Consider the following 12,725-nt stretch of genomic DNA (forward strand, 5'->3'; position numbering starts at 1 on the left):
GCATATTTTTGAGACCAAGGTATTCACACGCCTCTGGAGGCAGTTATCAACACAGCCCACTAGTTTTTGAAATGTTTTTATTGGGAGATAAGTAGGTACAGAAAACTTGATTGCCAGTTTTATGTTCACTGACTGAAGCAGATATGAAACCCAGGCATATGATTTAGTAAACAAAAAGGAATGGGGATAGGGATGATTATAATTTACTAGTAATCCATAGAGTTTATTTTAGACTAGAATTTCACTCCTTTGTGCTAAGACTTTGCCTTTTTTCTTTTATTGTTGTGACAGATTATTTGTAGGCTTGTCTCTGTATCCTTGCCAGGAAGGTGCCCTCACAGCCTTCCTGTGATAACTGCTGATATCCCTTATATACTTCCTGCAACCAGGAAGGATAGGACTAGTACGTAAGAAGAATTCTGAAGTGTATTCATTTTTACTCAAGAAACTTTTAAGACTAAACTATGTTTTAACTACATTAAAGGATTTTAAAAACATCGTTGTAATACTTTGGTCATCTTGACACAAATATTTTCATTTTCCTGGTTCCTTTCCAGTCTCTATTCATATATGAATTTGTTTTACATATTTGGAATGCTGTCTGTTTTTCCATTTAACATAAAGACAGTTCCATGGTTTCAGAGTCTTCATTATTATACTTTTGATTCGATTGCTACACAATAGGTCTTTTTTTCTTTTTCTTTTTCTTTTTTTTTTTTTTTTTGAGTAGTCTCCATGCCTAGCACCCAGCATGGCCCCCATTATAGGGCTTGAACTCACAACCCTGAGATCAAGACCTGAGGTGAGATCCAAGAGTCAGATGCTCAACAGACTGAGCCACCCAGAAGCCCCTACCTATTTTCTTATAAAACCTTTAAAAGTATTTGCTCTTTCTTTTCTAGCTAGCCATATTAGCATACCATAATTATCTGAAAGTTTTATTCAACTATTAATATTACTAGTTTTCTTCACACATGATTTTTATTCTTATATAATTCCTCATGAATATACATGTATCTATGTATACATATAGCATATCTATATAGCCATTTCTTAAAAGTCAATGGACATTACTGCATAATTCATAATCAACAGTGGGAAAGCCCAGAATTATATTGAGTATACTGAGTTACTGTTAATTCAGCCTTCCATCTGTTTTTTTCTCTGACATGTCATATTGCTCATCTGATTTAACCTTTGATTACTGTCCTTGCCTTTCATATTTGTACATGAAAGTTAAAATAAATACTACATAAAATAAAGAAATGAGACGTTATTTGATAGTGAGTTCCAAAGATTTACATTGAAAACCATTCTCCTGAAATAGTGAACTTATATGAATTAAAGGCAGGTGTGGAATCTATATTAGTTTAGTAATAGTTTGAATATTGACACACTTATTCTTTTTTTTTTTAAAGATTTTATTTATTTATTTGACAGAGAGATCACAAGTAGGCAGAGAGGCAGGCAGAGAGAGAGAGGAGGAAGCAGGCTCCCTGCCGAGCAGAGAGCCCGATGTGGGGCTCGATCCCAGGACCCTGAGATCATGACCTGAGCCGAAGGCAGCGGCTTAACCCACTGAGCCACCCAGGCGCCCCTGACACACTTATTCTTAATGTGTTTTGTCTGCAGCAGTTACCAAGGAAGCAAATAAAAAACAGAATATACTAAAGTTTGTTGAGAGGGTGGTATTCAAGCATATTATTATATATCTGACTTAGGGCTTGTAATAACGTGAAATATATGGAATAGTGCTTTACTTCCAAGCTAACATTCATAGCCTTAAATGTATTAATCTCTCTCTTTCTCTGTGTATATGTATGGATATTTATTTAACCATAGGTGTGTCTTGTTTCTGAATCTTAGTTCCTCCTATGCTTGTAAATTTTCAGTCTATTATTACACTCCTTGTCTGAGTACCTAAGGGTTACAGTTCTAGTATTTAGACTCCAAACTCTTCATTATTATGGTGTTTTAGTTTTTTAAGGGCACTCGAATTTTTTTTTTTTACATGAGATAAATTGGATATTATATACATCCTCTTGTTTAGCTGACATGTTTTATTTTCCATCTGCTACCCGTGGATGTATAGTGAAAGCTATTTCTATGCCTTTGTGTTATCCCTGACTGCTTCTGTGCTCTTCCCTTCTGGTCACTTTTGCAAATCTGCAAATTTCAGGTCAGCTCCTTGGATCACTGAGGACCCTTCTTGTAGTCCTCAGCACTCTTCTATGCATAGGTGATAAAGAGATTCAGCCAATATATCTCATTTCTAGTAACTCCTGAGGTGAAGAAAAGGAGAAGAAAAAGGAGAGTACATAGGAGAGTAAAATGTCAGGTTTCTGAAAATACCTGCATTTAAAAATTGAGTCTTTTTTTTTTTAATCGGATCATATTGCGTTTTTATTTATTTCTCCTCTTTGATAATGTTTCTGTAGGATCTCCCCAGAGTCCTTCTTCTTCATCAGCTGTCTAAGCATGAAGGTGCATGGACCATACTTCCACTGTTACCACAGTATGTTTAATTTGAAATGTGTAAATTTTGACATTTCTACCTGACCACTCCTATGCTCCCTACTTTTTTTACTAAGAGTCAATAAGAAAAGTAAATTTGAACTCTATTTCTTATGACTACTATATTACCCAAATTTCTTGATTCTTTTAATCATGAATGGCTTCTGTTTTTAAATATGTTGCTTTCTTAAAAGCTAAAATGTCAATATATTTGATACTTATCTTTGGAAATTATCTACCTTCTGGACTGGTGGAGTTATGGAGAAGTAACTTTAAGAACTCTAGCTGTCTTATAAACCATTAGTATCTGGCTTTCCCATAAGCTAAAATTATACATTGAAGAATGTAGGGGAAAAAAATCTAGATTTCTAGCCATTTTATATGTCTTTCATTCATTTCTTGCTTATTAGTTTTAAACCTTATTATAAACTCATTTTATAGAAGTGTTTACTATAACCTATTTCTCTTTGTCAGCTTTTCTGTAACATATAGCAGAAATTCATCATGGATTTTCTTCTGTGAAGAGGAGACAAGAATACAAATTCCAGAACTCTTAGAAACACTCAGAAGATACGACCCATCAAAGGTGAATACAATTTTAATACCAGAATTTATCTAACTGGGGGAAATGCTTAAAAGAAGATTTAATTTTAATTGAGAGGTTTTCCAAACTAATAAGAACACTTAATTTAAAATTAAAAAGAATGAAATAATAGTTGAATAGTTAGAAGTAATGTTCAAATAATTCTTTTTGAAGTTTTTATAGCTTTTGGAGGGATAGAACTTACAGTGAACCATTTTTAAATGACAAAATCTATATGTGTTAGCAGTTTCAGAGAGTTAAAAAGCTATAACCCAGAGTTAAGAAATAAGTTTAAATTGCTATTTCTCTTTGTCAACAATGACCACATATTATTTTAGATGAGTAGTATTTCTTGGTTGCCAGCTGTGCATCAAGGACTGTGATAGCAGGGGCTAGGACAGACAGATGAGGATCTTGAAGACATGGATGATAAAGAATGGCAGGAGAAAACAGACCATTTGGGAAGCAATGAAAAGTGAGAGGTCTTGGGGCGCCTGGGTGGCTCAGTGGGTTAAAGCCTCTGCCTTCGGCTCAGGTCATGATCTCAGGGTCCTGGGATCAAGCCCCACGTTGGGCTCTCTGCTCAGCGGGGAGCCTGCTTCCCCCTCTCTCTCTGCCTGCCTCTCTGTGTACTTGTGATCTCTCTCTCTCTCTGTGTCAAATAAATAAATAAAATCTTAAAAAAAAAAAAAAAAGTGAGAGGTCTTACAGTAAGGGAAATATAGGGTACTGTCAGAAGCCCAGAGCAGGGCATCAAACCTAATCTCCAAGAGTCAGAACAGGAGGTGACCTTTAATCTGAGTCCTGTAGGATGAGTAAGAGTTAATAGGAGAGAGTATTTTGAGCAGAAGGAACAAAATCTCAGAAGGTCTGGAGATAAGAAGGGGTGCTTCTCGTGTTAGAAGTCTAATGCTAAAAAACAACAACAACAAAAAAATCCACTGCTACTTTCTGTATCCTTATCTTTCATATTTTTAGATTTTATTTTGGGCAGATAGGATGTAGCAATTGGATCTTGTTTATTTCTAAGTCCCTAGCACTGAGCAGAGTGTTGAACACTTAATACGTGGTCAGTGAGTATCTATGATGGACGGGTTAACTCTGCAATGTCAGCTTTCCTGCTGGGCTACGTCCTGTCTCAGGAGAATGCCTTGGAGATAAGTCGAGAGTAATCAGCCTATTCATGTCTCTTGCAGAAGCCCAGGTTATACCCAGATCACCATATGGAATCCTTTAAACTTAGAATAAGGAAAATTGGGGCCTTTCAGGTACCACTAGACACCTGTCCCACCCTATTCTGGTCCCACTCCAGAACTAAATCATATTTAATGAGAACGTGGAGAAGGAAAAGTGGCTCCTGGGTGCCTGCTTCACTTACTGATGTAGGAATAATGTTGGGCAACAGTGATCATTCTCAAACACTTAGTGGAAGGTCTGTTACCTTAACAAAGCCACGGGTTTCAATGTTCTTTAAAAACTGCAAGGGTCCATTATGATTTCTCTTTATGCCTTTGCTTTCTGGAAAGATACAGATATAATTGAATGAGAAGGTTGTTAGGTTAAAAAGAAAAGTCCTTTAAAGGAGAGAAGAATTATAAATGTGTCTTATCCCGTCTTTTCAGATGATGCTAACCAGCATCTATGTACTTTGGCCATGTTTTGTGTAAAACATCTGTTAGGCTGTTAAGTTTCCTTTTGACTTGAGAAAAACTCCCAAATCCTTTTTAGAATGTAGGAGTTTTAATCTCCTCCTAGTGTTCATTTCACCTGGAGATTATTTTTCCATTATCCGTGGCTCTAATTCTTTGCAGAAGATGGTGACTCACTGTGCTTTTTAATGAAAATTGGAATGATAAATTTAAAAGTTCAAAGCAAGTTCATGAAAAGCAAGTACAGAATAGAGGTAAAATGAGCGGTTTTCCCCCTCTTTCCTGAACTCAGCCTTTTAAAAAAATCTAGGATGCTTTATTTCTTTTGAAACTAGCATTAGGAAATAAAGATTATGTAATGTTCAAGTTAGCTCAAACCAGTGTGCTTTTTTCCCCTACCATTTGAAATTTAGAAAAGAGCAAAACTGGCTTTGATAGTGTTACAAATAAACGATATTAAAATAATAATTATGTAGTATGTTAGAGCATCAGTAGTTTTTTTTTTTTTTTTAAGATTTTATTTATTTATTTGACAGAGATCACAAGTAGGCAGAGAGGCAGGCAGAGAGAGGGGGGAAGCAGGCTCTCTGCTTAGCAGAGAACCCGATGTGGGACTCGATCCCAGGGACCCTGGGATCATGACCTGAGCTGAAGGCAGAGGCTTAACCCACTGAACCACCCAGGTGCCCCATCAGTAGTTTTTTTTATTCTGATGTTTTATCCTTCAGTATCTTTCTGTCATTCTTATGTAAATTTACACTGTTATACAATATTTTAAATGGAAACTTAAATTTTAGTAAATAATTAATCTTTTTAAAATTGCCTTTCTAGGTGAGTTCTAGAAGTTTCCATATCTTACTGGAGTCTTTTTTCCCTACTGTATGCTTTTAATATGAGTGTGCATTTGCTGAAATGTCTTGATTTTTTTTTTTAATAGATGTGAAGCACCGGTTCTGGTAAAGAGTAATTCTAAAATACTAATGGAACATTGTCTGAATTGTTATTTTACAGCTTATCTTGATTATAATTGTCTTTACTGTGAAACTATTAAGAAAATTGTTAAGGGGGGGGAGTGCCTCTTTCCACAGATTCTGTGTAAATTTCTCCCTTAGTTTTATATGGTAATAATCTTATACACTTGATCATAGCCAGACACTGCCATTAGAAGTTAAAACACAGAAACATGTTTTGCATAAAATTGTGTTTGCAGCAGGAAATTCCAACAGTGAAAGATTAGTGAGAAAGGTACTGAAAATCTCCTGAAGTATTTTATTTTCTTTAAACAAGCTGTATTGATGTGGTATGTTACATGTGATGATTTTCATATCGAGTAATGTATAACAGTTTGAGAAAGTCCTATGTCATTGATTTTTTTATAAGATCTTGAATTTCTATCTTAAGCCAAAACCATATACCTTACAGTTATCCCTCTTGCCCAGTGATGATTTAAAATATCCATAAAATGTCAAGAAAACCGTGACGCAGCTTCAAAGGCCAAGCGCACAGTTATGTTAATAGGTTCCACACGTGTTCAGTTAAGATCTGTTGCTGAATTGACCAAAATGAAGGGTTTGGGAGGTATTTGGGACACAGCCACAAGCAGAAGAGATAATATGGTGTCCCTCCCGGTTTTGTTTTCTGGAGCAGGGAGTGAGGTGGGGATGGCTGGATAACAAGAAAATATGCAAAACATTTAGAATTTAGGGTGCTTGATTTAGTTTCTCTAACAGGGGTGGTTTCCATTTGAAGCTCTCTTGGGCTTGCTCCATTCATTTAACAAAAGTAGTAAGCACTTACTCCGTGTTAAGTCTTCTGGTGGGGATAGAGCAGTGAGCGAAATGGACGGTTTCCCTGCCTAGGGGCGGGGTGTTCTTGTGGCAGGAGAGATAGGCAAGGAGCAAAAATGCAAACAATGTGGCTGATGGTAGTAAGAGCTATGGAGAACAAGAAAGCAGAATGAGAGGGATAAGGGATAGATTGGGGGTGAGCTTACTCTTGTATATAGGGTATCAGGTCACTTTTGAGCAGAGTATGAAGGAACCAAGGGAATGAGCCATGTGCTCCCTGCTCCTGTAACTCCCTACTGCATACCTCTTCTTGTCTAATTGGAACCTCAAATTCAACATATGCAAAACTGAACTCTTAATGCCCCTTTTAAAAAAAAGATTTTATTTATTTATTTGACAGAGATCACAAGTAGACAGAGAGGCAGGCAGAGAGGGGGCAAAGAAGGCTCCCCACTGAGCAGAGAGCCTGATGCGGGGCTCAATCCCAGGACCCTGATCATGACCTGAGCTGAAGGCAGAGGACTTCATCCACTTAGCCACCCAGGTGCCCCTCTTAATGCCCCTTTTAAACCTCTCCCATCTTCAATCTTCCTCATCCAGAAATGGCATTATGGTCTATCCAATGACTCATATAAGAAAACCTAGGACTCATGACGGATTCCTCCTTTTCCCTCAACCATGTGTTGGCATATCCCACTGAGACTACTTCCAAAATACATCGTCTTCCATCCTCTCTCCATATTTAAAACTGCTACTCTGGTCCAGACTACCATCATATCTTGCCTTGACAATTATTAGAGTCTCCTTGCTAGTCTCCTGTTTTCTACTCTTGCCATCCTAATAATCTATCCTCTTGGTAATTCAGATCCTATCACTTACCTGTTCAGAAATTCCCACTGATTTCCGACTGCAGCTCAGATAGTTTCACTAGATTCAGCATTTAGGTGGGCAGTAATTTTCTTCTATCACGGTAAAGATGTTGTTCCATTGTCTTTTGTTGTTTCCTGTTGTTTCCATTGAAAATTCAACTGTATGTTTTAGTTCCTAATCCTAACCCATCTCCTCTCAAGCTACTCTTAAGGTTTTCTCTAACTTTGGTCTTTTCAATCAACATATGCCTCTGTGTGGTTTCCTTAGTACTTTACTGGTGTTTATAGGGCTTCTTGAATCTATGGCTTGATGACTTTTGTTAGTTTCAGAAGATTCTAAGACTCTGTTTCTTCAAATATTGGTTCAGTTCCATTCTCTTTCTCCTCCTATTCTGGCCTTCCAATTTCATGTGTTTTAGACTTTCTCACTGTTTCTCATATTGCTTTTATTCTCTTTTCTGTATTTTCTTCCCTTTGTTTTCTTTTTTGTGCATCAAACTATTTTTTATTGACTTACTACCTTCCATGTTACTGATCCTTCCTTCTCTTGTGTCTAATATCCTCTTGGATTCCTGACTTCAATTATTGCCTTGGTCAGTTTTAGAATTTCCATCTGACTTCTGTTTATTATTCTAGCTTTTTGGTAAAATTCTTCATCTTTTCATCCATTTCCTTAAATACATGAACAATACTTATTTTTTTTTTGATAACTTTGGTATTTGACTTATCTGTGCATCTTTATTTCGCATTTTTCTCTTTGTTTTTGTTCTGGTGCTGTTTCTTGGCGTGCCTGGTAATTTTTCACTAAATTCCAGATATTTTGTGTGAAAAATCAAAGATGTGGATGATATCCCTATGTACAGGAGGATTTAATATTCTTCTGGGTTTTACACCTGGTTGGGGTAGGTCTATTTACAGGTTGCCCGCCCTTCTAGACCCCTGTCTTCCAGCAGACCCTGCATCTGGGCCTTGGACTCTTCAGCACCACTGCTGGAGCCTTTGGTCAGCAATTAGCCTCTTTACTGCTGCTTTACACACTTGGCTCTTGGTTCTTTTCTTGTTTTCTTTTTCTTTCTTTCTTTTTTCTTTTTTTCAACATAGGAGTTGAAGGGAAATCACATGCGGAATTTGGGGTTCACTTTTCTGGATCTGCTTAAATCTCTGCCTTCTTGGCAGCCTCCAGCTCCAACCCCTTTCTTAGTCCAGCAAGGCTGCAGGGTCCCAGCTGCTGCTTTCTGTTGTGTGCCATTCTCTTATGGGCAAAAGGCTTGAGGGATAAAAGGAGGTGACTACAGGGTTCCTGTGAATATGCTTCCCTTCTCTCTTAGATGTTCACCCTCATCTACTATCTGTCTTTGTTTTCTGAGGCCCTCAATTATTTGGTTTAAGTATTTTCTCCAGCATTCACATTTGTTAACAGTGGGAGATGTGTTGTGGCTGGAAGTGGAAGCCTTAGACTACACTTGGAGTAAGTCTGCATGGCTTCCCGCTGTCATCTGAAATCCACTCTGGGCTGTCTCCTGCCTGTCTCTTTCATACCATTTCCCCCTACCCAGTATATTCTAGCACACTGGACTTCCTTTTTCATCAAATGCATCAAGCTTGTTCTCACCATGGGACTTGGTAGTAACTGCCTTGATTGTTCTTCCCCAGATTTGTGCATAGCTGGCCCCTTGGTATTACTTATTCTTAATTCAGTTGTTAGCTCATGAGAGGTTTTTCTCTCTTTCCAGGGAAGTCCCCAGGCGCTCTGTTTTATTTTCATCCTACTACAATGCAGTCACCATCTGACCCTACTTTACTTATTTTCTGTTTCCCCACTATTATGTAAGCTGTGTTCCCACCTGCTATGGAATAAATGACAAATGTTAATTGATAATAATAAATGTTAATTGAGTGAATGAATAAATGAATAAAATAGGCACTAATTCTGGAAGGAATTTTTCAGATTCTTCTTTGAAAACCTCAGTAGGGCATAAAGGAACACTGTTTTCTCGTCTTTATTTTTATTTATTTATTTATTTATTTATTTATTTTAAGATTTTATTTATTTATTTGACAAGTAGGCAGAGAGGCAAGCAGAGGGGAAGTAGGCTCCTGGCTGAGCAGAGAGCCCATTGTGGGGCTCCATCCTGGGACCCTGATACCATGACCTGAGCTGAAGGCAGAGGCTTAACCCACTGAGCCACCCAGGTGCCCCGGAACACTGTTTTCTTTACCTTAATAGTATTTTGATAAAGAATTTTCTGTAAAATACCACTTTTATATGTTTATGGCATAATGACTAACATTTTGTTTATCCTGCTGATATACTAAATTACTGTCTTTGTGAGGATTATGCCATGTTCATTATCACAGAGCATTAATTATGTTTTTGTTAAAATTCTTTAGAAAGTAATAATCTATGCTAATTCTGTATCACCCAGAATACTTAATTAACTAGAATTAGTGATATGGCTTTGTTTTTGGCCTTATATGAAATGGCTTTTTAAGAAAAGGACATTTTATTTATTTTTAATTTTTAATTTTTTGGATGTACATTTGAAATACATTTTACTTTATTTAAATTCAATTAATTAATATAGTGTATTGTTAATTTCAGAGGTAGTGTTCAGTGATTCATTAGTATTCTATAACACCCAGTGCTCATCACATCACGTGCCCTCCTTAATGCCCATCACTCAGTTACTCTCTCCCCCAACTCCTCCCCTCCAGCAACCCTCAGTTTGTTTCCTATAATTAGGAGTCACTTATGGTTTGTCTTCCTCTCTGATTTTGTTGTATTTTATTTTTCTCTTCCTTCCCCTTTGATCCAAATTCCACATATGAGTGAGATCATATGATAATTGTCTTTCTTTGACTTATTTTGCTTAGTATAATATCCTCTGGTTCCATCTATGTTGTAGAAAATGGTAAGACTTCATTCTTTTTTGATGGCTGTGTAATATTTCATTGTATGCATGTATGTATGTATGTATATATATACACATACACATATATATATATACACTACATCTTCTTTATAACAGAATGATGTTTTATATCTTTATTTAACAGGAATGGTTTTTAGGAAAAGCATTACATGATGAAGAATCTACAATAATTCACCATTATGCCTTTTCTGAAAATCCTACGATATTTAAATATCCAGACTTTGCTGCTGGCTGGGCCCTTAGTATTCCACTTGTAAACAAGTAAGAATTTATTAGACTTTGTGTGTGTATGCATGTGTGTGTGTGTGTGCTCAGATCACCGTTTAGTTCACTGAGTGAACGGTAGTAACTGATCTCAGGTGAGTTTTGCACTGGAGGCAGTGTGTGATGGGATGGGAAGATCTGGAACAGAGCCAGTACCTGAGAGGCTTGCTTCTGCTCTGTCACGTACTTGTCCCCTCAGACTGATTACTCAACTGTTCTCTATTTCCTCTTCCTCACCTGCAAAATAAGGTGAATAACAAATTGTGAGCCTAAGGGAGAGCACATAAGTGCTCTGAGAATTCTGCATCCACAAGAGTTATTACTGTTTTCATGGATCTGGTTAACTATAGGTATGACTTTGATCGTCAGTAAGAAATCAGGTCTGTGACGTGCCCAGGGAGTGGGAGTGGGGTGGGAGTTGATGACAAATTATGTACATGGGTCCACAAGTTCACACGGGCCAGGCAGCAGGGACAGTTACGAGAGCTGTACACGTCTGTGCCTAGCTATTTGTGTGTGCAATTGCAGTAGTGCTTTTTTCAACGTGAAAAGTAAAGGTAATTAAGTTGTAATTCAGGAGAAATAGGATTGTTGACAGGCTCTTGATTCAGGTGCCTCAGATTAATTATGATGAGTTTTTGTTCTTTAGGGAATGGAAAGTTGATAAAGCAATTGTGGCCTTTGTATCTTCAAAGATGGAAGGGTGTCTGTTTTTTCTCACATTAGGTGTGCTGTTTCTAGGGTTTTGAGTCTTGGAAAGCTTTTTAGACAGATAGTAGTACCTTGTTTTTTGTGGCTGGCCAACACTTTTTGACATTTGAAAATTTTTACAGTGTAAGACCCTCCTTTCCGATGGAGAATCCAGAAAGGCTCAACAACACCACCTCCATGTTGTATTGCCTTCCTTCCTACTAGACAGCAGCTCCATGAGGTGGGCGCCATTAGTTTGATGTGCTGTGTAAAATCTTTTGGGAATGGAGTTCTGTGGAGATGGAGACAGTGAGACCATGGTCCATTTGGCTTGGGAGGTCATGATAGAGGAGGGGTCATTTGAAGGCTGGCAGCTGAGACAGTAGCATCCTGACATGGCAGCTTCCTGATGGTGACGGAGGCCATAGCTCCTCGGCTACCCATCTCTGTAGTGTCAGTTGGAGGTTCTTGGAATCTCAGCCTGCAGCCTCTTTATTCAGACTTTCCAGTAATTCTGTGAGCCATCTGTATTCACTAATAAGTGTCCTTTGTGCTTAAACTGGCCAGAGTGGATTCTGTTATCTCCAACTAAAATGTGTGACTGATGGACCCGTCCTGAGAATACCGGGCAAAGATACTCTGCCCCCAGCCTGTGCCAGACATACCTAGGAGGGCCCACACATGTTTCCTGCTCTGTTCTCAGAAAGGGATGGGCAGGAGGGAAAGGGGAACGAGAAGAGAAAGTTGTCATTCCCTTCTTACCCTGCACTGTCTGGCTCTGCTCTCAGCAGGACGCGGGGAAGAGAATTCTGTTTCAGCTGTCCTGGGTCATCTTTACTCTCAAACGAATTAAGTTTGGGTTTGCTGTAGCTTGGTGACTGTGAGCCCCCAGGACACTCTTTTCCCGCTGTGTCCAGCAGCCTGGTGTTTGGGTCCTGTTTGGCTACCTGTGTTCAGTCTGGACTCTCCAGAGCTGTGGACGGCACATCCCGGCCCCAGAGCTCTTCCCTGCGCCTTTCAGATTCTTCACCTGGCGGTAGCCTTCCTCCCCTCTGTCCTCACTGTCTGTACTTAGCTTGATAGCCTGGAATTATGTGGACTGACTCCTCTACACAAGTTCCGGTGGCTATAGCTTCTCTGACTTGGGAGTTAGAAGCTTTTCCTAAGTCTGTTTGTCTTCTGTTTCCTGGAGACCCAGGTCCCTGGACAGAGGGACAAGTACAGCTGTAACTTGTCCTGGGCAGTACTCTTTTTTTTTTTTTTTTTAAATAATTTTTTTTTAGTTTTTCAGCATAACAATATTATTTTTGCACCACACCCAGTGCTCCATGCAATCCGTGCCCTCTACAATACCCACCACCTGGTGCCCCCAACCTCCCACCCCCCACCCCTTCAAAATTCTCAGATCGTTTTTCAGAGTCCATAGTCTCTCATGG

The 12,725-nt window shown here is 38.5% G+C and overlaps 1 protein-coding gene across 3 annotated transcripts in view; it reads left to right on the forward strand.

The window, feature by feature from the left end:
* B3GLCT (beta 3-glucosyltransferase) overlaps window positions 1-12,725 on the forward strand; it is a 124,389-nt gene that overhangs the window by 43,949 nt on the left and 67,715 nt on the right. For all 3 annotated transcript variants that reach the window (XM_047723091.1, XM_047723089.1, XM_047723088.1), the window contains exons 5-7: window positions 2,439-2,515; window positions 2,989-3,100; window positions 10,460-10,596. In XM_047723091.1, the coding sequence (XP_047579047.1) occupies window positions 2,439-2,515; window positions 2,989-3,100; window positions 10,460-10,596 (326 nt within the window). The remainder of the gene's footprint in view (window positions 1-2,438; window positions 2,516-2,988; window positions 3,101-10,459; window positions 10,597-12,725) is intronic.

Source organism: Lutra lutra, chromosome 3 (genome assembly GCF_902655055.1).
Source record: "Lutra lutra chromosome 3, mLutLut1.2, whole genome shotgun sequence".
NCBI lineage: Eukaryota > Metazoa > Chordata > Mammalia > Carnivora > Mustelidae > Lutra > Lutra lutra.